Source organism: Lynx canadensis, chromosome B2 (genome assembly GCF_007474595.2).
Source record: "Lynx canadensis isolate LIC74 chromosome B2, mLynCan4.pri.v2, whole genome shotgun sequence".
NCBI classification, from domain to species: domain Eukaryota; kingdom Metazoa; phylum Chordata; class Mammalia; order Carnivora; family Felidae; genus Lynx; species Lynx canadensis.
The window spans coordinates 64,319,637-64,344,288 of record NC_044307.1 but is presented as its reverse complement, the minus strand read 5'-3'; the positions used below and the strand labels follow the sequence as shown (position 1 = coordinate 64,344,288).

Here is a 24,652-nt window from a genome sequence, read left to right as displayed (position 1 = left end):
TTTAAAAAAACAAGACCTGACATAATTATCACACCCTTATCATTTATCAACCCTTATTTTGGCCAGACATTACTTCATAAATTCAGCTAACTCTCATAATCCTGTGACAACAGGTATGGCCATTTTACACATAATGACACTGAAGCTTAGAAAGTTTAAATACCACACTCCCAGTATAAGGAACGACAGAGACAGGGGAGAAAGAGAGGAGAGGGAGGGAGATAAAGAAAAAAATGAAATCACAGAGGCAGCAATGGGAGAGCTGAGATTTTAACCCAAAGCACTAAGCCTTCAAAGCCCATGCTTTTTAGCTACCAAAGTAATGTCCTTTCAAGGATAACAGCAGAGCAAGGAATCTGCCAACCCACAGTCAACTAGAGGAAGAATACTGTGGAGGAAACATTATTATATAGTATATAACTGTTTTTATCTTAAAACTTTCGAAGAAAGAATATGTACATTAGTTCAAAATATTACAAGGACACTGGAAAACTTTAAAATCCACAAAAACTACAAAAACAAAAAAGCATTCCCCTGCCATTTTTCAAATGTTAATTTACTGTGGCAAAGAAATTAAATGGTGGTAATAATTTAAGGATTCACTAGTCATCAGGACGGTATAAAATAAAAGGGAAAAATGAAATGAAGCTTAATTTTAAGAACAATCCATGCTTCACCTGACTGTCCTACTAAAGTTTAAGCCTTGTCAAACCTATTTCTTACTTTATTCAGGTGATATGGCATCATTAAAAAATTCAGCTTAAAAATTCAAAAGTTTGAGCAAGCATATTACAGCTTTCCTTTATTTTGTTTGCTCTTTCACAAATATTCTAGTACTTTGTATTTGCAAAATTTCCCTCTCAAGCACAAAGATATCCAATATTTACAAAAATCCCTCTTTTTTAAGCTTATTCTCAGCACTATTTACAGATTTATCTCACGAGATAGTATTTGCTTTTAGATAACACTGCAGACACCAACCAACATTCTAAGTTTTGAAATATGTTTATATTTATTGCCAAATCACTGTTTAAAAAAAACGGCTAAATAATTAATATGTAACTGTTCCTGTGATTTCCAAATTTTTTTCTTAACATCCTATTATTACACAGATAGCGTTTGGTTAAGCATAAAAATGCATAACTTACAACCCTTCTCACTGTATAGATTGTGAATGTAAAGAAAATGAAAAAATTAAAAAGCTGAGAGTTACCTTTTATAAAACTGAAGAGTAACACATTCATTTATGGATTCAGAAGGCAATAGCCCAGGAACAGGTTCACTCCCAAGTTCTCTCATTGTTGCAAAGTTTTGAGCAAGTCCTCTAATCTCTCATGATAGGTTTCATTGCTCTACTAGGAGATTAGACTAGGCACATGACAGGTCTCTTCTATCTCTAAACTGTCTATAATTTTATGGTTACCAAAAAGAAAAAAGAAAAAAAACGTAGATACGGGCCTGAAAATCTTCCCAAAGTACTCCACCATCACTTAATGAATCTTAAGATTCATTCATTGCTTATAGAATCTAGGAGTAAATGGTGTGGCCTACCACTATACTCACAGGTATGAATGTTGCCTCGAATTTTGTGTTGTGGCCTAATGACTGATCAAGAGAAAAATCTGGAAAAGGCAGTCAACCCCTGCTCCCAAAATGAAGGGGACAAATCATAAAATAAAAATGACCAATAAGCCCATTAAAATGATTAATTTTAAGAAATTAAAGTGTCATAAAATTTTCACCAATCATGTTAAGAAAACTTTTCAAAAACATGAACACCCAGTGACAGGTTGTGTGCACAGGGTCAGCCAGTCTTTGTACACTACTGGTGGGAAGGTAAACTAGCCCCAAGATTCCTGGCAGTACAACTCAAACACACTTTAATCAGCATACTCTAACATACACTTTTTACACAGAAGATCTTATTGTGAAGAAATAATTTTGTGTACACAAAGTTTTGACAACAGGACTCTTCATAACCATGTTAGAAAGCAAATGCCCATCAATAAGGGAACAGATTAGTTCAAAATACTTTTAAATTATTTTTAAATTCATACTATTAGCAAGTTTTCTATGCAGAGAATAGATTTAAATCCCCCTACAAAGTCCCACTATCCTTATTCTCAGCAAATGACTTCACCACCTAACTGTCCCTTAGATTCCAGATCCCTCTTACTCTGCTTCCACATAAACTGATCTGTATTTTTCCTGATTTTTTTCTCCTGTCCCAAACTAACCATTTCATCTGTGTTTTGAATCAAAATTTCCTCTAAATTGTGCATTAATATTTTAACTATATAAACTACTCTTCCTTCTTAGAGAACTTGTCTGCTCTTAGCCACGGAAAAGGAACTCCTACTTGCTGTTCCTGCAGCTCTCCTGCCTCTGGTGAGGGAGCAAAAGGCAACCTGAGGGCAAAGCACAAGCTAACACTTTACAACCACTACCCACCAAGGTGGGTATCTATGATATTCCTCAGGCACTCCTGGATGGCCAAGAACAAAGGAAAGGGAAAAACAAATGGTTAACTGATAGTGATCAAGATCATGCAGGCCAGAGACTCCATCAGTTTACAACTGTCTTAATGATTTAAAAGAAAAAAGCAATCTCCAGAAACCTACAGACTCAATTTCCTGGAGCCCTAACATCACCCTCCCCTCCACGGGATAGATTCTTATATAATCAGTCATTCCTCACAACCCCAGTGCAGCTCTTTCTGCTCATGGTGTTGTTGCCATTGTTTAATAAAACCACCTTTCTGCACCAAAGACATCTCAATTCTTTCTTAACCATTAGATCCAAACCCCAACACTTCAAACCACATCATTTTGGCACCCAAAGTGAGGCTCTGAGTCTTTTCATCTGGACTCTGAGCCTCGGTGCGAACTTAGTGAGTACTTCCTTTCCTCTCCCTTTCCTTTCATTTCAGGGGCTTTTCAAGGAGTATGGCCTTTTTTTTTTTCTCTTTTACTGTTTATTTATGTATACATTTATGACAGACAGAAAGATAGAACACAAGCAGGGGAGGGGCAGAGAGAGAGAATCCCAAGCAGGCTCCGTGCTGTCAGTGCAAAGCCCAGGGTGGGGTTCAAAATCAAGACCTGTGAGATCGTGAGCTGAGCCAAAATCAAGAGTCGGCCACTTAACCAACTGAGCCATCCAGGCATGCCAAGGAGTATCACCTTATTGGAACATTTCATGTCGATTATTCAGGCTGCAATCTTCTTAGCCCACGGCTACTATACAGGGACGAGGAAGTCTGTTTTTTGGCTGGAAGTTAGTACCCTGGCCAGAATGGAAATAAGACCCAGAACATTGATGTCCTCTCTTTATTCCTGTCCTTATTCCTGTCTTGAGAACAGGACAGCCACCTAAGTCACCAGAACAACTGGCAATCTTCAGACTCCCGTGTGAGGTTACATCCTCATTGGTCTAATGTGATCCCTTCCACATCCCTGGTCTAGCCACTTCTGGCTGCAAGACCTCCACTTGAAAATGGCCAAAACCAGTACCCAACTGAATTAAAGCCAAATCAGGCACCATTTCCTAGAGAAGTTGGCTGTAAAAGACTACTTATCTTTACTGTTTTCCATGAATGTCCCCTACTAACTACTTAAATTATAAAATTAGGTAACTCCCCCTTGTAAAACTTTTCTAATGTTTTCCATAGGTTAAAAACGATGGGTTCTTCACAGCCTTCCTGGCACAGCCTGAATGGTACGGCACAGCATGGTATTTTGGTCCATTCACCAGTACCCACTTGTATTCTACAATGCAATGGAGAAGTGAAGGGACACCAGTAATTCCCCCTACAGGGCCTTTACAGTGGAACAGTGACCAATAATGATTTGTTATTCAAGGGACACCTCCAGTGGCTCGTGACACCGGGAACCTCTGACATATCTTGCATAGGACGCCACCAGGCAGTCAGTGGGGATTGTTGGTAACAGACCTTCTCTAGGCTTCTTCCGTTCCTAAGGACTCCCCCTTGGAATGCCTTTTAACCCACTGGGAACAATTCAGATTGCAAAATTTAAGAAAGGACTGATCTCCTGTAACACTGCATGGCCTCAGTAGGATCTATCAATTATATCTCTCCTGCAGGAAACAGGGCAAATAGACAGAGGTACCCTAGGTCCAGGGCTTTAGGGTTCTAAATCAGGGCCCAGACCTAAGGAACTCTTGCAGAACCAAGATGATAAACTCCATCCTGACATACTGGATTACAATTGTCTAAACAGGCCTCCTCCTAATAAAAGCCAGGTTGCTGCAGGAAACACAGGCCATCCCTAAGGAAGGGGACACTATCTCTCACTGCTCCACCGAATAGACCCAGATTAAATTAGCGTTATATGGGGGGCTTCTCCCTCATTCATTTCTGAGGCTAATAGCTAAAATTGGAGCCAACTGTGGTTAGTCTACCTTGGGACAGGGACTTTAAGGAATATTCCCAAGCAGCTACCGAAACTCCTTTTGTTTCAGGGAAGTTCCCTGTCTTCTCAGGCCTGACACGGTCTGCCCTAAATTCCATTTGTTGCTGGAAAAAACTTGCATCTGCTTATCTGCCTGGGAAGACTGGGAAACCCCTTTCTCTGCCCTCTGGACTTTTATTGGCCTCCAGCCTTCATGGGAGCACCTCACCTCCTTCAGCCTTCCCCTCCTCCTCCTCCTGTTTCTGAACCACCTTGGGTGCAGCTTGCATAAATGGCTCCTTGACCATCCTTGTGCTTCCAGCACCATTGGGTCTTCCTCCCACCCTCAATGTCAAGGAGCAAAGAGCACACTTTTGGACTTAACATCGCCCACTTCAGAATTCCCCACCAGTACTCCAGATAAAAATCAAGAAAGGGGAAAATATGGATTGACTTTTAAGTAGACCCAGGTAGAATATAATTTGGTATTTAAACTAGTTGAAACTTTTATTCTACCTAGGTTTACTGAATGTCAAATAAGCTTGTGATATCTCTGCTGCAATTTGTTAGCAAAAGGATGACTTAAAATGATGGTTAATTTTGTCTGTCTCAAAGTTTTTGTGGATAATTATGAAGATAGCTATCAAAGTCTTTGGTAACCTGAAACTTTAACGTTTTGCTTAGATGATAAATTGGATTGAATTCATTGGACATCTAGGTCTTTTCTAAATAAGATAAAATACTAAATGAACATAGGTTTGTGTTTTTGGCTTCTTACTGCAGAGAAACTAAAGATATTTAAATCAGTCGGAAAAAACATGCTTTGTGCTTAACTGATTCAGAAATTTACCATCTAAAGAATTACAGTATAACAGTTCAGAACTGGTTGGTTACTGCTTAGTTTTCACTGGAGACTAAGGTTTCTAAGACTTAAAATTCTGCAAAATGTAAGACTGATGGAAAGAAGGGAAGCAACTCTGTATGTGTAAGAAAGATCTAAGAAACGGGAATACATTTTTGTTGAAGGTAAAAGAAAATAATTTTGTCCTCAAATGAGACTGGTTGTTTGGAGGGAAAAGGCTTGGGATTAAAACTAATGTAAAGGAAATTTGTAGAAGGTTTGTGAAGGGAAATCTTTGGAAAGGAATTTCACGTGTGGTAAGGATGGACTAAGATTGAAATGAATGGATTTTACAAGTATTGGCATTAGACCGAAAGTCTGCTTGCTTTCTCTTGGTTGAAAAGACATTTTTCTTGGATTGTTGGTCTGCTCTTGATAAGAAAATGTAAACAAAGATTTTTTTTCTCTTCGTCTTTATCTGCCAAAAATAAAAAACAAAAAAACCCAGTTTCTATGTTTTGTTTTTATGAGGTCTTTGATTTATTAAGGTTTAAACTTCTCAATATTAAAGGGGCTAAGTTTTGCTAACAACTATATAACCCTACATATTTGCCTTTGGAATCTCTTATTGTCACTTGATTAAATAATTTGAACTTTTAAAGTTTGGTAATGATCTATAATCCTACTCAGGCATGTGCTTTAAACTTTCTCAGGTTCTTCAACAAATTTCCTCAAGATTTAAATTGTAAATAAAATCTTTTTGACCAATTAGGACTTTTTATTTGGTATGTTAAGTTACTTGGAAAGAACTATCAAACAAATCATGATAAGCCCTAGGTTGTATTGCTTGGGTAAATGCTATAGCTATACAAATAGATACATAAATAGATACATACATACATACATACATACATACATTCATAAATGAAATTCCTGAGTTTTAATGTGTTCTGGTGTAAGACCATCGCTTAACATTTTGATTACTGAAATTTTCTGTGTCACAGAAATAAATGAATTTCCTTATCAATTATCATTTGTCATTTCAAAATAAGTTTCATCTTCAAGGAAACTCATAAAAAGGTCTTTTTTTGAACAAATACAGGTTTTTTTATATTTTTAAAATCATAAAACTGAAATGGGTAATAATTTCCAGAATTAAAAGCTGTGTTCAAACTGAACAAGAATTACTAACATGAAATTAAATGAACTGAAGATGATTATAACTTCTGTGACTCTTGTCTGAAACACTGCTGGTTCTCTAATGTTTGCTCTTCTGGATTAAGGACATTTTCTCTTAAAATATCTATGATTTACAGAAATGTGATAAAGTATTCATTTGTAAACAAACTGAAGCATTTAACTTTTCTGTCTACCTAAGCCCCCTGAAATTCAGAAAACTCTCAGTGAGTATTCTTTCTTCTATGGCAATCATAGTCATTTGCAGAAGTTCAAGAAGAATCTGTTCTCCTTGCAACAGGACATCATTGGAAACATTGGTTATTTTACCTAGGCTTTGACTGGAATGTCATTTTTGAGAGACATGCATAGACTTGGATATGACCAAACAGCTTTAAGGAACTGAAGCTGACTTTATGACACATGGAAGCATAAAGCCCCTTGGAAATGTTGGCCTAATACCTTGCTTACAGAGTTCCCAGGTGAGTAAAGAATGTCACTTCCTGGCAAGTGCAGGAAGCTCAGGATATTTGGGAGACCTCAAGAAGAGAAATTTGCCCAAGTCTACAGGTACTGTAGGCATGTGTGATGGCAAGTATCTGGCTTGGCTTCTGGCCTAGATAGGCTACTAAAGTTCAATATAGATTCCTTATGAAAAGGTGCAGCAAAACAAATTTTAAAAGATCTACATGGTCAATCGCTATTCTTCCTGAGCTTATCTAAGCAATTAAACTGGACTTGTTTTATAAACAAATTAGTCTTGATTTGGGTATCTCTGGAAATGAGGGTAATTATAGGGGAAAACTATGTTTCAATAACACATCTTTGTAGATACTAAATTTTAATACTATTTATTATAAACTACAGTATAACCTAAATTCTTCTCGTTTCCTCAAGTATTTGGCTATAGCTCTCCAACTAAGGTTTCCAATCTTCTTCCATTCTCTTAACTTTTAAAGTCATTAAAAACTAAAACTGCTTTTTCCTAGAAGCTCTAAAAACTGATGCTGGACAACTTGAGGTAAACTTCAGAGAAACAGCTCATGTACTGACTATCTTCTTGCTTGTTATTCTGTGGGGATAATAATAAGACCCCATCAGCATATGATTATTTGAATAAGTGGAAAGTGGGATGGATTCCCAACAACTGTATATGAAATGTCTTTTCTCACTGTAGACCAATCAATAAAGACTATAGTTCTTTATTAAATTATTAACTTGAGGGTGGGTTAATTCATAAATCTCTAAATGAATATGTAAACCATATCCTCCCTATACCTAATGTGACAGCTACTGGCAACCCACCCTATAAAAACCCAGAAGACATGGTTTATTTAAAGGATTGAAAGTCTAATACAGCAGGGGATTTACTCCAAAAGGAAGGGCCTCTACCAGGTCATATTATGTATACCCACTGCAATAACATTAGAGGGACACTCTTCACAGGCTCATATATCTAGAATAAAACCTGTAAGTCATTCACAGGAAACCAATAAGCAAACTAACAGCCCTTCCTGTTCTGTGAACCTATGGAAGACCTCAAATTTCCCTTCAAAGGAAAGTGATGGTAGTACTTTTTCATTCTTTTTTCCCCAATTTATACTGACAGTTCCTTCTTACAATGGGCCTTTCAAAAGGATCACCAGATACATTTGAATTACAAACCAGAAAAACCCATCTGATTCCAGCTGCCTGTTCCCACTCCATCTGAGGATCCTTCAAGCCTGACACCCAAAAATCTTTTCATGGGCAGCATTCGAGACTCAAACACTGGGTTTATAATTTGCTCTAACCATTAATGTATATTTTTCTTTTGTTTCTATAAAAGTGCCTCTTATTAATTATCTGACGCTTACATCATATAGACAAAACAGAGTCTATATGATGGCTAATAACACCTGTTACACAATTAAGGCCTCAAGTGACTCTCAAAACAGCATTACATTATTAAACACTAAAATAAATGCAGGGGCAATTGGGTCACTCAGTCGGTTAAGCATCTGACTCTTGATTTCGGCTCAGGTCATGATCTCACAGCCATTAGATCAAGCCCTGCATCGGGCTCCAACCTGGGCATGGAGCCTGCTTAAGATTCTCTCTCTCCCTCTGCCTCTGTCCCTTCCCTATTCACATGCACACACACGTTCCTTCCCTCCCTCCCTCTCTCTCAAAAATAAACTCAAATGCATGAAACAGTTCTACAAAATAGAATGGCATTAGATGTTTTAACAGCACCACAAGGTGGTACATATGCCATTATTAAGAGAGTGATGTATATATACTCCAGATTATCACAAAAATGTCACAGGCCTATTAAAAGATATGGATACCCAAACTGAGGCTCTATAAAATCCTTCTCTCTCTTTAAATGATTGGTTAAGTTACTGGTTTGGGGGGAGGGGGGGTTATGGTCAACTGTTAGGGGTCTCTCTGTTGGACTTATTCCTTATAGCTATATTAATCCTACCTAGTATGTTGGCTTTTTCAATGTCTCTACTTGGTGCCAAGACTCCATCACTACAATGATTTCACATCGATGATCGTTACCACCCACAGAGATACTTACTGTCCACAATGGATTCAGCTGCCTCTGCCTTTGGTAACTCATATATATAAACTCCCCAGATGATCAATGTCAAGCCAAAAGTAGGGACATCTCTACGCCCCTACTCAGCAGAAAGAAGCTACACAGAACATGAGACCTTCTGCCTTCAACAACCTTAGAGATTTAAGGGTCAAAATTGTTCAGGGGGGAAATGATGAGGGAGCAAAAGGCAAGCTGAGGGCAAAGCACAAGCTAACACCCCACAATCACTACCCCCCATTCCTCAGGCATTCCTCAGGCTGCCCAAGAACAAAAGGAAAAACAAATGGTTAACTGATAGAGATCAAGGTCATGCAGGGCAGAGTCTCCATCAGTTTGCAACTGTCTTAATGATTTGAAAGAAAAAATGCCATCTCCAGAAACCTATAGACTCAATTTCCTAAAACCCTAATATCATCCTCCTGTCCACAGGATAGAAAATCTTGTATAATCAGTCACTCTTCACAACCCCAGTATTGCTCTTTCTGCCCATAGGTCCTGTCCCCATGCTTTAATAAAACCACCTTTTCCCAAAGATGTCTCAAGAATTCTTTCTTGCCCATTAGCTCTGAACCCCACTACTTCAAACCACATCACCTCCATGTTACAATGATCAGAGGTAGGCACATGGCCCAGGCTGGGCCAGTTCATCTCACCCAGGAATATGGTATATGACCCAAAGAAAAAGACAACCGCCTCTAGGAAGCCAAATAACAGGTCATATAGACTTAGGAACTAATGAGGTATAGGCAAGCATATGAATAAGGGAAAGCAGTTAGTAAAGAATGAAGCAGGCAAAAAGAATCATGTGTTATAGACCCAGAGACAGAGCCAAAGACAAAGAAAAAATAAATGGCTGCTGGAGGACTTTCTAGTTCTTTCCTTCTCAAGCTACATACATTCTATTCATTCTGATGCAACTAGCTAAGACAGAAACCATGGTAGATATTGCTGATTTGCTCACACAACCTCTATTCCACCCTATTTCTGGTGTGCCTTCCTGGTTTCAGAGGATGAAAAGCTAAAAAACTCTATTTCTCAGATTCTTTTATAAAGTTCTGACTGAGAACGTTTCCATCAATTAGATGCACTTATGCAATATTTGAAAGCAAAAGTGCGGTAACTACTCTCCTGCCCTTTTTAGCTATTTTCTGCAGGAAGACAAGATCATAGAATGTCTAGTCTCCCACTTCGTGGGTGTGAAGCAATTTTGACACAGATGATGACAGACCCCACATTCCAGTACCTACTTACCAGTTTACCGGTATTGTAAGGCAGATGTAGCTTTCTAATCCCTGGGCTACAGCTAATTTGGTGTTTTCTTAGACTCAACAGTTCAGTGACAGGCTCTGAGTTAATGGTTCCCTGGAAGGTCAGTTCTGCTGTGATCTGGGAGTCAGTCCTAGAGGCTCCATCAGCATGGAGCCTACTTTTCTACCCCTTCTAGGGCTTTCATAAGCACCTGATTCTACTTCTGTTTCTATGTCCTACAATGGAAAGTCCTAAACAGAAGCCTTGTAAGGATTCACATACCTTACACTACTTCAATTAATACAGCAATTAGCAGTTGTGCCTTACACATAATAGGTGTTCATAAAGTACCTGTGAAATGAATACTTCTTTAAGTAACCCCTGGATAAAATCCAAGATAGTGATTAGCATTAGAGGTTCTGGTGTACTGTGATGGTTTGTGGCAGTTCTCTTTAACATATTCTTAAAAAACAGGATGATGGAGAAGTAAAATTAGAGCATTCACTACTGCATTTTCAAATGCTTTTTTAACAGCTACACAGCACTAAAACAGCTCCATGATAATCCTTTTTCTGACCAGCAACCTAAAATCACTAAGGGTCTACCATGAAGAGCCAAAAGTTTATGTAATTATTCCTTAATCACACTGTTTTTGTAATCATAGTTTGATTTTTTTTAACTTCTTTTATTCTCTTGGTGTGTTTATGCAGACTCTGAGCATGTTCAGAATACTTGATATATGCTGATATCATTTGATAGAGAATTATATAAATATCTAGAAACATACTATCAGTCAAGACTAGTTAATTAATGCTATCCTTCCAAATGGAAAAAAAGAAAAACCTGCAACCAAGGAGAGCTGAACATTTTTTATGTACTTATTTGGTACCTTGAGTTTATTTCTTAAAAACTAAAATCTTGTTTTAATATTTATTATCAAAAATTTTCAAATACAGAACAGAAAACAAGAATAGCACGGCAAACACCCACATATCCACTGCCCAGATTCAACAATTGTTAAGATTTTGCCATTTTAGCCATATTTTCATTTTTTATGTTGAGGTACAGGAAAGTAATTTCAGACATCAAGATACCACTTCTAACTTTTTCAGTATGAATCTCTAAAAAATATAAAGTTTCTCCCCATAACCACAATATTATCACACCTACCAAATTAACAGTAAGTTTTCAATGCCATCTAATAATGTGTTCTATTTCCCACAACAGTGCTTCACCGCAAAATTTTCTTGTAAATACCTTTTTCCAAAAACATCCTCTCGAGGACCATAGACTGTGATTAGCTGTATCTCTTGTTTCTTTTAACTTAGAAGGATCCCCCTCCCAACTTTTTCAAATCATTGATTTGGTAAAGAAATATTAAGCCAAGGTTTAATATAAAGAGTAATTACAACCTCCATGTAAACTATTTTCAAGGGACACATACATATATGAAATGTCACTGATGAGTATAATGCTCCTTACTTCATGTGAATTCTAAAAATAATTTGAATGTGAGTATTTGAGATCTACTATAAAGATTATAGTTCAGTTGAGCAGCAAAAGTTTACAGATCTGTCCCTTAGCTCTGGGTAACAGTATTATTTGGGACTGATACTCTCGTCTACAAAACTTCAGAACCTTTTAAACTGGAAGAGGTTGGAATAGATTTGATGTGAACAAGTTTATTCAAACTGAACATAGTGTAACTTTAGCCATTTACATATGCTTTACACATTCATTTATGTATGAAAGTATTTTTACATGTTTTTCCAACTATATTTAGGTGTCACAAGGTGAGCTGGTAGCCTGTAACCATACTTTTGATATGTGAAACAATTTCACTGTGAAATTTAAGAACCTCAACTATTTTTTGTGCCTCCTAGTACGTCTTGTAATTTTTTTTTATTTTTTTCATGTTTTTATTTATTTTTGAGAGATAAAGAGACAGAGAACAAGCTGGGGAGGGACACAAAGAGGGAGACACAGAATCTGAAGGAGGCTCCAGGCTCTGAGCTGTCAGCACAAAGCCCAACATGGGGCTCAAACTCATGAACCTTGAGATCATGACCTGGGCCAAAGTCGGACACTCAACCAACTGAGCCATCCAGGCACCCTGCCTTGTAATTTTTTCTTGACAGCTGGATATGATGTGCTAGATAAAATTAACTGCTGTAGACAGTTTTAGTAATGTGGTGGGAAGCATTCCATAGTTCTATGATTACATCTCACTCTTTCAGTGAGCCTCTGTCTGTACTGTGAGCTTCACAAATCTCAGCCCCCCTACCACAGCTGTCCCCTTCCGCCATGGGACAGGATGGCTAGAGTAGACTGAAACTGGCATTTCCCTTCTCTCCTGAGAAAGGCTACAGGTGGCTGGAGTTAGGTATTTCCCTTCCCCAAGTCGGTTGAGCTCTAGTTAAACAGTTTCTCCAGAAGGCAGACCTTGCTAAGTAAGAACAGAATGCTCTGGTGTATTTCAAGATGGTTCCTTTTCTCCTTCCCCTGCCAGAAGCATAGGTTTTTCTCCCATATTCACTGTGTTGAGCTCCTGGTGGTAAAACTCACCAAAGTGTGGGACCTTACCCGTAACTGTGTCCTCCTGGAGTTTCTGACTCTTATATTTGTCCACAGTGAGCCTCCAGCAATTTGTCAATAGTTTTCCTACCTCAGTACTGGTTTCCACAGAGTTATAATTGAATTGTGATTCTCTATATTCGCCTGTCTCTCCTATTTTGGGGACAGCAGTTTGCCCTGTGACTTCACTTAAGATCTAAGAAGAGATGCTGATTTTGCAGTTTGCTGAGCTTTTTACTTGTTAGGATGGAGTGGAGACTTGAAGCTCCTTCCAGTCTTAAAGCCAGACTAGAAACTGGAAGTCCCCTCAACTATTTTTTTGAAAGCTAGACAAACATTTATTTTAGGCAAAAACTATTGTTTCCTGTTGTTTACAGGCATATTTTATCAACTAAGTTAAAAACCAGTCAAAGTATAATTGCCATAAATTTGGGACAAGTGATAAAAGGCCAAAAAAGAAGGCAGTCACCTGATAGCCTTGTCTCATCTACGGAAGTAAAATCATTGTCCCTGATAAAAAACAAATCCCAAGTAACAACTAATTTTCAGTAAATAAACAATAGAAGGGAAGCTGCTTCTGTACAATAGCTGAGCAAAATTTCCACAATGAAAAAAATCATTTGTAATCTCACAATATGGAGAGAGTAATTGCAACAAGAGACTAGTAACCTTTGCTTGTAAAAAATAACAATTTAATGCAAATAGAAAAGGAAACCACATTACAAAGAACAGAATGTGTCTCTATCAAATATTTGGATAGCTGTTTGCTTGTTTTTACTTCCTACAATAATTACAACCAAAAGTTAACCCTCATAGTCAATTACAACTTCTAAGTTAAAAAAAAAAAACAAAACACAAAATTCAGAAAAATTTCACAACAATAAAACTTAGGGAAAATATGGAGGAGGAAGGAGTTTTCTTACATCTGAAACCTTGAACAATTCTCTTAAAAAGTAATTGGAGGAGCTAGATATATGCTATACATGCTATATATAGGGAAATAAGTCAGAGAAAGAAAAACAGCATATGATTTCACTCATATGTGGAATTTAAGAAACAAAACAAACAAGTAAATGGAAAAAGAACAAACTAAGAAACAGTCACTTAACTATAGAGAACAAACTGATGGTTACAGGAGGGTGAAAATAGGTGATGGGAATTAAAGAATACCTTTATCATGGTGAACACCAAGTAATGTACAGAATTACTGAATCACTACACTGTACACTTGAAACTAACATAACACTGTATGTTAACTAAACCAGAACTAAAACACTTAGAAAAAAGAAAAAAAATACTTACATTAAAAAAAAATAATAATAATAAAATAATTGGAGGAAAAAAGAAAACAAAAATGTTTATAGGTCTTATACAAGACTTAAGATACAAATGCAACATTTACTGACTACCTACTATATATCAAACTCTATAAATGCTTCATATACATTATTATCATGTAATAGTCATCATATATAGCTCTATTAATAAATATATCAACATTTATTAAGATTACACAAATTTAATATTAAAATTATAAAAAGGAACGCTGTCAAGGAGAAATAACCTGAGTATTCACCTATGGCCATTCACCACTAGGGACAATATTTAACTTTAAGTAGAACAGTTTGAAATGCAGAAACTTTCCTTTGTTTCTTTTCTTTAATGAAGCCCAATTATTTTGAAGTAATGAAATTCTTGTTTCCATAAGAATAATTATACACAGTTGAAGACATAAAAATCATATAAACTATTAAGGGGTTTTAAAGCCCAGTCAAATCTGATTTTAAATTTTATCTATATAAGATGTGATTTCATACTCTTAAGTCTAGAAGGTGTAGAACCAAACCAAAATGAAGTCACTTATGTCAAGGACAAATTGGACACAGTCAACACCAATGCATAAAGGAAACTTAACCCAATCTTACAGAAACTTACAGCTCTTCTCTCAGAAATAAGTAAAGGACACCAGCCAATCATCAAACACCAAGTCTGTTCAGGCCATCTATGAACTTCCTTGTTCCTAACCAAGCTACCCAAATCCAAACAAGACTACTAGGCAACCAAGTAACTTCTGTATTTATCCCATAAAAATCCCTTAGTCTGTGAGCAACTCCGAACTCACTGCTCCCACAGCCTTGAGTTTCCTGACTTGCAGGTAAAAAGCCTTATAATAAACTCATCTTTCTGCTTTGTTTTACCCCGTGTGCAGTGTTTTGGTTTTTGACAAAGATATGGTGTAGTGGTGAAGGCTCCTGATCAAGTTCATGCTCCACTGTTTGCCATTAAAAATAATCCACAGTTTTGTTCTGATTTAGCTATTCAAATATATATCCTACTATCATGAACCCTAGATTGGAGCAAGCTAATCTCAGTAAAAGGATCACTCTCCTGAGGTCAAAAACAAAAGAATTATTAAGAGAAGACATAGGGGCGCCTGGGTGGCTCAGTCGGTTGGGCGTCCGACTTCGGCCCAGGTCATGATCTCACACTCCGTGAGTTTGAGCCCCACGTTGGGCTCTGTGGTGACAGCTCAGAGCCTGGAGCCTGCTTCAGATTCTGTGTCTCCCTCTCTCTCTCTGCCCCTCCCCTGTTCATAATCTGTCTCTCTCTGTCTCAAAAATAAATAAAAACATTAAAAAAAAAAAGAGAGAGAAGACATAAACTCGAGAAAACCCTTCTTTGTTTATAAAGGGCATATTGGGGCGCCTGGGTGGCGCAGTCGGTTAAGCGTCCGACTTCAGCCAGGTCACGATGTCGCGGTCCGCGAGTTCGAGCCCCGCGTCAGGCTCTGGGCTGACGGCTCGGAGCCTGGAGCCTGTTTCCGATTCTGTGTCTCCCTCTCTCTCTGCCCCTCCCCCGTTCATGCTCTGTCTCTCTCTGTCCCAAAAATAAATAAACGTTGAAAAAAAAAAATAAATAAAGGGCATATTAATAGAGCAATAACTCATTTTGGCACAATAGGAAGCCATTAAAATCAGGGATTTCCCCCAAACAATGATTTTCAAGTCCTAGGAAGTGAGCCACAGGTCTCACAACAAAAAATTCCTATGTCACAGAATCAAAAAGCTGTACAGCTCCTTGGAGCTAAAAGTACTTATGGGGCATTCTTTTGGCTAATAATATGACAAACTTTAGACTGTATTTTATTTGCTCCTTATAAATTATCATAATGCCTAGCAGACTTTGCAGGTGTGTTTAAGTTAAGGACACTGAGATAGTATTATCCTAGATTATCCAGATAAACCCAATGTAATCATAAGGGTCCTTGCAAAAGCCAGAGAAGATGTATTGATGCAAACACAAAAAGGCAGAAAGAGATCTGAAGATGACACACTTGAAGATGGCAGAAGGGGCCATGAGGCAAACATCACAGGTGACTTCCAGAAGCTAGAAAAGATAAGGAAACAGATTCTCCCCTAGTGCCTCAAAAGGAACACATTTGATCTTAGCTCAAGAAGACTCATTTTGGATTCTAACCTCCAGAACTGTAAGATGATAATTTGTGTTGTTTAAGCCACTAGGTTTGTGATAATTTTTGATAGCAGCATTAGGAAATTAATATACTAGTGATGATCATTTCACTTCAAAAATCATACTTCTGCTAGTTTTTTGGCACGATGCACCATCACCACCCTACATTAAAAGCAGCTTTCAAGAGTAGAAATACATCAATTAAAAAACATCTAGACTAAACCATAATTTTTAATGAATGTTCCTGTATTGGAAGATAAAGTTATCCTAAATATAATTTCCCAGAGAAGTTTTAAATTCCCTTTATTTTCTTTTTAAGATTTGGGTTTAGCTGATCATTGGTGCTTGAAATGCACTCTTTACAAAAGATCAGTGATAGACATATGAAAGTCTATCATCAATCACTCCTAAAAGCAATCACCTGGATCTCTTGTGAAATGGAGGCAAAAAAAAGAAAAATTGTTGGGGGAAAGGGGAGGATGCACAGAGAATGGAGAATTACTGGAAGGCTTATAATTCTCTGCCCTTTAGACTCTCAAAGTTCTCATATTTACCACTCAAAATGGACACGAGCATGAAATTAGTACATATTTCCAACAGCACAGAGCCCAATGTGGGGCTCAATCCCACCACCCTGGAATCATGACCGGAGCTGAAATCAAGAGTCAGACACTCAATCAACTGAGCTACCCACATGCCTCTAAGCTCTTTTTAGTGAAATTTTTTAAGTCATTTCCATATGGTACTATGTATGACTAAATGTATGGTTATGTATGGCTATACAGTCCTAAAGTATGGCTGTAGTAGATGACTAGAACAGGTGATAGTTTCTTTGATATTACTCTAATCCATGAAAGCATTAGGGAAAAAGTTTCAAACAAAAGGATTCCTCAATCTGTGAGGAATATTCCTGTGGGTTATATGATACAGCTTGAGATAATTAAAGATAATACCAGGTAATTGGCTCAGAAAGACCTAAATCATCAGTGAAAAGCTTTAAAAGTATACAGGTTTGATCAAGATCCAAAGTTCTGTAAGACCCAAAATTAAATTATTAATTTTAAAAAAACAATTTTTTTGAAATCAACAATAGTAAATACTGACTTAGAAGTGATATGAAACATAGGTTTCAAAAAAGAACACAGATCACATCAGAGCTGAAATAAATCTTTGTAGTAAGGTTCAATGAGAACAGGGACAACTGGTCACCAAGTAAGTCAAGAGGCAAAAGCTGGACTCAAACCTAGCTTTACTAACTTAATCCAGGTCAGTGCTCTTTCAAGTCTATCAAGTTGTTTCTGTGGTTTAAAACGCCAAGATAGGGGCACCTGGGTGGCTCAGTCGGTTAAACGTCCAACTTCGGCTCAGGTCATGATCTCGCAGTTCCAAGTTGGAGACGCATCAGGCTCTGTGCTGACAGCTCAGAGCCTGGAGCCTGTTTCTGATTCTGTGTCTCCATCTCTCTCTGCTCCTCCCCTGCTTGTGCTCTGATGAGTCAGAGAGAGACCAGTGGTTTCTATCCTGGCTCTGACACCAGGCTCTACACATAATCATCAGAGAAAATCTCAAGATCAGCAGAATTATGACAACAACGGACCAATCAAACCTGAAGGTTAGCATTTTGAGGGAACTTTCAGATTTGCAGGTCTCTTTAGGTGAATTACAATCAAAGATTTTGTTTGTATGAATTTATCCTATAAGCATCAACATCATTATAAACATCAGTTTCTCAAGTGAATTTTACTTTTTAATATGAATTACTTTAAAATAAGTTTACATAAGAACTCTTAAACATTACACACTTAATGAAAAATGTTCTCCATCCTCACTGCCTGTAGTAGACTCTTGGACTGGGTCTCACAACCTTCACTTCATGTTTCTACTTTTTGAAAAGGTTAGAAAGCTAGAAGACTCCCTTGAAGGCAAAGTGTTGGACATTAGTCTGCCAGTTATTTGCACGTGGAAGGCACAAGTTCAGCAAAGACCATCTTCCTATAGTAAGGGCAACTGAAAAAATGTCTAACAAGACATTGAAGGGTTGCAGTAACCACAGTCTTATTCCCCCATCTGCTGGCTCACCAGCTCCACGGGTGAGAAGCCATGGCAGTGGTAGTAACAGTAGCAGTGGTAATAGTGTGTAGCCTTGAAGCCAGAAGTCCAGTAGTGGTTCCCAATTTTTGCTCCTTCAGCCTCTCCAATGTAAACACCCTATTCCTTAAAATAGCTACAGCTGTTCTGTTTCCTGCCCTATACCCCAACATTAAGTGAGTTCAGGTCCTTACACTCTTGCTTGGACTACTGTGATAATTAAGTGACATGCCTGGAATCTCTCACCATTTCAGTTCTTCCTGACCCGCCACCATCAAATCTGACCATGCTTAAAGAAAGCTTACCCAAAAAAGTCCACATGGAAACCTCTTATGTTATTTTAAATACCTCTTATGCACCTTGTGTGTGCAGCTGTCTCCTTTAATTCCTTCTCCATCTGCTAAAATCCCACTCCATCTTCTGAACCTAGCTCAAACAAGACTCCTGTAAATATTTTCCAACAGGGTCACTCCGCCTATATGTGAACTATTTCCACATACCCTGCTGCCTGCCCTTGGCTCTGTACTCATTCACATTCATTCATTCAAAAGATACTTGTTGAGTTACACTAGACCTACCACATGTCACCCATTGTGTAGAAGGCAGGGGATACAAGCCTAAACAAGATAAACAAGGTCTCTTCTCTCTTATAGCTATAATCCAACAGGGATATAGATTACCCAATAAATACCCAAATAATGTTTAACTACAACTGTACTTAAATGTAATAAAACATTCAGGATGTGTCTTACACGTATAAAGGAAAGTCCAATCTAATATAGAAAATCAGAGAGAAGCACTTCCCTTCAAGAAACATTTAAGCAGAAAGGGGATGATATGTAAAACTGATCAAGCAAAAAACTGTTAGAGAACTTCACAGGCAGAAAGAACAGCATGTGCAAGGGCCTTGAGGCAGCATTCTAGGAACCGTGAAGACAACCAAAAGTCACATGAGATGGGACAGCAGCCCAAAATAAGTAGAGAGGGAGGCACCTCTTATAACCACTATTATAATACTTAGTACACTGTTTTGGAATTACTCATTTGCAAAAATGCAGTCCTCTCTGAACAAACTCCTTAGGTCTCCTTAGGTCTCACAAATATTTTAGCTCCATAATCCAATACAGTGTTTAGCATTGTCCCCTCAAGTCACGATCTGTGGAATGAAGAAATAAGTGCTTGATCTGGGCAAGGAACCTAACCTCTTAATACCAGACAGATGAAACAAAACAATCTCTAAGTGTTCAAAAAAGCTTGTTCCTTACTACCCCAAAACTTACTGGGCAAGAGGCAACATATTCATGCCAATTGATACACGTTCAGAATCAAAACTAGTACTAACCGTGGATGAAATTTTAAATACTAGAAACTAAACTTTAGATTGGCAAGAGGCCTAAATCCTCACTGCTCCATAAATCGCCACCAACTAATAACCAATAGAACTGTATTAAAACTCCCAGAGAGTCACCAATGAGGCCAGGGAGAGGAAGTCCAGCCCCATCTGCCTGTTTTTTTTCTCTAGTTGCTCAACAGATCTAGTAAGTGTAGAATCAAGAGCAGGAAACTGGCACCTATGCCATCCTTCTCTCCCTCCTTACTTCTTAAATAATGTCAACTCAGGAAACACACACTGGTGACTCAATAAGAAAATGTCAAAATCCAATTGATATAACTCTGCCAACTATTACAAGTCAACAGAATGGGGTAATCTTTAGCCCTACACTTTAAATTTAGTCTTTGGTACTTGTTCTCAAAGAGCAGTGGAGGAAGTATTTTTTGAAAGAAAACTGAGTTAACTAGGAAATAGCTTCAAAATACATGAAAAGCTTGATGTAGTTTATTAGTGAGGAAAACATTTATATATATATATATATATATATATATATATATACATACATACATATACACACACACACATATATATATATACATACAGTATGGAACTCTGTAGAATAGCTAAGGTGTAGAATAAGACCCTTAGCATATCTTTTAAAAATACACTTAATCAGAATTTCACTATCTGCATTTACTATGTTGTCTGGCATGTATAATAATGAATCCAAAATCATTTAACAAGCCAAGAACCCTACTAAAGAGCTCTATAATGGGGTTCAACCATACCAAAGACTCAAAACTTGTACAAAATATATTTAATTATATCAGTGGTCCAATCATGTCAAATTTTTCAAGTAATACAACTATGAGATCAAATCTAATTAAACTAATTAAACTTAACTGTGATGTTTTTTTTCCTGGAAGATCAAGATAAAACAGTGAAATAATTCAGAAGATCAATTTAAGAGGTGTCTGGGTGGCTCTGTCGGATAAGTCTCCAACTTCCACTCAGGTCATGATCTCACAGTTCGTGAGTTCAAGCCCCGTGTCAGGCTCTGTGCTGACAGCCTGCAGCCCGCTTTCAGTTGTGTGTCTCCCTCTCTCTCTCTCTGCCCCTCCACTGCTCACGCTCTGTCTCGCTCTGTCTCTCTCTCTCCCTCAAAAATGAATAAACATTAAAAAAATGTTTAGAAGTTGGGGCGCCTGGGTGGCTCAGTCGGTTAAGCGTCTGACTTTGGCTCAGGTCATGATCTCACGGTTCGTGAGTTCAAGCTCCCCTTCGGGCTCTGTGCTGACAGCTCAGAGCCTGGAGCCTGCTTCGGATTCTGTGTCTCCCTCTCTCTCTGCCCCTCCCCCGCTCACACTCTGTCTCTCTCATAAATAAATAAACATTTAAAATAAAATAAATTTTTAGAAGATCAATTTAGTATCATTCAAGATTTAGTAACAACATGGAAAGAGTAATGGTCTTTCTAAATCATGACTGGAATTCATGCCCTTCACATTGCATCCTCAAACTCTTGATACTATTCTCTTCTCTCCAACCTTCTCCATTTCTCAAAAACAAACCCAGAAACAGAAGACGAAACAAAACCAAAATAAAACATTCATGCAATATATATCTATGGACCTCAGTGGCAATACAAATAGCAAGCAAAACTAATGCTCCCTTTTCCTCAGATTAAAATAAAATTTTTGCCCTAATTTTAAAAGTACATGATTCTCCTCTCCTTACTTCAAAAGATGGAAATGGAAATGTTACCATGTGGCAAATAATGGCTTTTTAAAAACCTATAAATTATTTTTGGGAAGCATTAGTGAATATCTGATTTTATAAAGTACTTTTTGGGGGACAAAAATTTAAACAAACGTTATTTTTCAATTATTTCTATACCTAATGAAGGTACTTACTAAAACTGTTACTATTTAATATTTAATGAATAGATTTTAAAATATACTAGGATCTCTTTTTAAGCATGTAACTTATTACCCAAAATGCAGCTCATTTCTTTTTCTGGCCTTTTAAAGGCCCCATTTTTCAGCGTTCTACTAGTGCAGTGATGAGTAATTGAGCCTCAATACAAAAGAGTATTCCCCCAAAATCCACACACATAATCAATATGAGGTAAACAAGTTTTACTACAATAATCAGGCATTTTTAATTCATCACCTGAAAAGTTACACAGAATAAATATCAGCTTGGGTGAGTCAAGGTACTATATGAAAAGTGCTTCAACACATGGTCAGTTACAGTATTCCCACATGACCTTCCAGTGATCCAGTACCTGTTATGATAGTATGGTAGTGAAGTGACTTCCTGATGCCATGTGGCTTAGTCTAATCAAACATTATCAGCCCACTGAAACGTGCCTCATTTACACAATATTGAGTAAGAACAGTAAAGCGTCAGGAAAAGTCTGAGTCAAATAACAGAAATCTTAAATGACATTCTCAAAGTCTGACTTCTGCTTTGGAGAACTACCTATTTCTCACCAAATAAACCAATTTACAAATAAGCAAGATCTTTTCCTGAACACATGACAGGTTTCTTTTTAAAAATCTGAAACCTTTTTCTCATGAGATTACTTAGAAGACATTAAATATAAATCAGATCGCCAAACCCAAACATATAGGCTAAAAATAGTGTATCTATTTCAAAAGCTGAGGCAGAAGCCCTCCAACTGAACAAACTAAAATTAGGGGGTTTTTTTCACCTCTGGATCTTTAAAAAATGCACCTTCAACGTCTATGGGTCACACAAACCAATGTCCACATGTTCTCCCAAAGCAACTGGTCAGACACAATGTAATTATTAAAAGCTTCAGGAACATAATAAGCACACCGTCCACGGGACTCACGTAATGAAATTCCTCTTCATTCTGGCTAATATCTAGATTTAAAAAAACAGTTATCACTACTACTACTACTAAAGACCCCTCCCCAATGGTTTCACTCAGTAAAACTCCAAACCAGCAAAAAAGGACCACCATACTCTTTCTCGTGAAGAAGCAAAAGCCCGGTACAAAGCTGTCAGGTGGACAGGCAGGTAGGGCTCCACCTGAGATACCGAGCCTCGGAGCCCCGGGAGGCACGACGTGGTCACGGGGGAAGGGTCGAGGCGGAGACCGAGACTAAGGGTGGCCCCACCCACGGATGTACCTGCGAGCTGAGGCGGGTGGAGGGCAACCCTTTAACCCTAAGCCCTGGCCAGGCCGTCGCCCCGTTCCGCGCTCCCGGCGCGGCTCTGGCCCCGGCCCTCTGGGGGGGGGGGGGGGGCGGGGGGGTCTGAGCATCGCGACGCGGGCACGGCTCTGCCCCGGGGCCGGGGAGGAGAAGGGGCTGGGGCCAGTGCCGGCGCCCACGGGCCTGACCTCGCCACCGCCTCTGGCGGAGGTGAGGGGCGACTCCAGCCTGCGCCCGCCCTCCCTTCAGGGCCGGGGCCGGCCGGGCGCTGCCGCGGCGTCCGCTCGGGCCCCGGGCGCCGTGGCGACGGGAAGGTCACCGGCCGCAGGAGGCCCCGACCAGGGGCGGCGACGTCCGCGCTACCTTTGGCCTCGCAGTCGGCGCAGTACTTGTTGTCCTCCTCCCTCAGCAGCTTGGACAAGATGAGCTGGTGCTGCTCATTCAGCTTCTGAGCCTTCTCCCGGCAGGAGCGCGTCGCCATCTCGGAAGCGGGGCGAGGAGCCCGGGGCAGCTACGGCGGCGGCGGGCTCTGGCAGCTGGGCGGGATGAACACACCTGGAGCCGCCGGACCGCGGGCGGACTCAGCCAAGGAAGCGGCGGCGGCAGCGGCAGCTGGAACAGAAGGAGGAGCGGCGGCGGCGGGTGGCAGCGCCGACGTGTCCCGCCTCCTCGCCGGGCCAGCCCCGCACGCACAGCCAGAGCCGGCGAGGCACAAGGAGGGGGAGGGGGAGGGGGAGGGGGGAGACGGAGCTGAAGCTTCCGGGTGGCGCCGCAGGAAGGAACCCAGGCGCCGGGCGAGCTGCGCATGCGCCGAACTTCCCCGGGAAACCGGCCGGGAGGGGATCTCTGCGCTGGGCCCTTCGCCAAAGGTGATTGCGGGAAGGTATTTAGTGCTGCCCGCTGTGGGCTTCCCCACCTTGGAGATCACACTGTACCAGAGTGCCCTCAGGTGAAACCCGGTGAAGGAAGACCTTTACAAGGAGGTGACTTTGACTTGCTTTCTTGCCTTTGCGCTTGCTGGCGCAACGTTGGAAATGCATAAATAAAAGTGATTGAGTGCATTCATTTATTCATTCCATGTTTATTCACCTGCAGTTTTGAAACAGGCACTATCCTAGAAATTGGAGACACTAGTGGAATAAAATAGTGAAAACAGTCCCAGAGAAATAGTTGGGTAGTGACATATGTTAAGGGCTGACATTGAGTGGTTACTCTGTGCCAAGAACTATGAACTCATTAACCCTTATCACAACCCTGTGATAACGTTATTCTCATTATACAGATGTGGAAAATGAGGTATGGAAGAGTTAAATAACTTGCCCGGGTTACAGAGCTACCCAGTGGAGGAGTTGAGATTCAAATCCAAAGCAGTCTGGATCCAGAGTCCAAAACACGTGAAAACAAGGCCTTTCATAAGGAAAGTAAAGGCCTTTCACAAGGAGGCAAACACTGGGTGATGTTACTTTAACAAGAAGCTACATAAACAGTGTTCTTTAATGTGTGAAAAACTAGGGAAAGAAGACACTTAATTAGAACCCGGAGCTCCCCAATCAGGACTCATGGGATTTGAACCCTGTGTGAGGCTATTTGACTATTTTGGCATATTATGGCATATGACCAATTTCTAATATGAAGCTTTTGCAATCAGAATAAACGTGGCTCTTGCCTATGGAGGAACAGATGCTAAGAAAGGCAATGAGATGGGGCCTGTGTCCTATACTTTTCCACAGGGCCAAT

The 24,652-nt window shown here is 39.3% G+C and overlaps 1 protein-coding gene across 3 annotated transcripts in view; it reads right to left on the bottom strand.

Moving 5' to 3' along the window:
- Window positions 1–23,613, bottom strand: part of SMAP1 (small ArfGAP 1) — a 204,040-nt gene extending 180,427 nt beyond the window's left edge. Inside the window, exon 1 of one of the 3 annotated variants that reach the window (XM_030315789.1) lies at window positions 23,279–23,613. In XM_030315789.1, coding sequence (XP_030171649.1) covers window positions 23,279–23,396 — 118 coding nt within the window. In that variant the 5' untranslated portion in view covers window positions 23,397–23,613. The remainder of the gene's footprint in view (window positions 1–23,278) is intronic. The other 2 variants (XM_030315790.1, XM_032593197.1) reach the window with 2 other exon arrangements.
- Window positions 23,614–24,652: the final 1,039 nt, after the last annotated feature.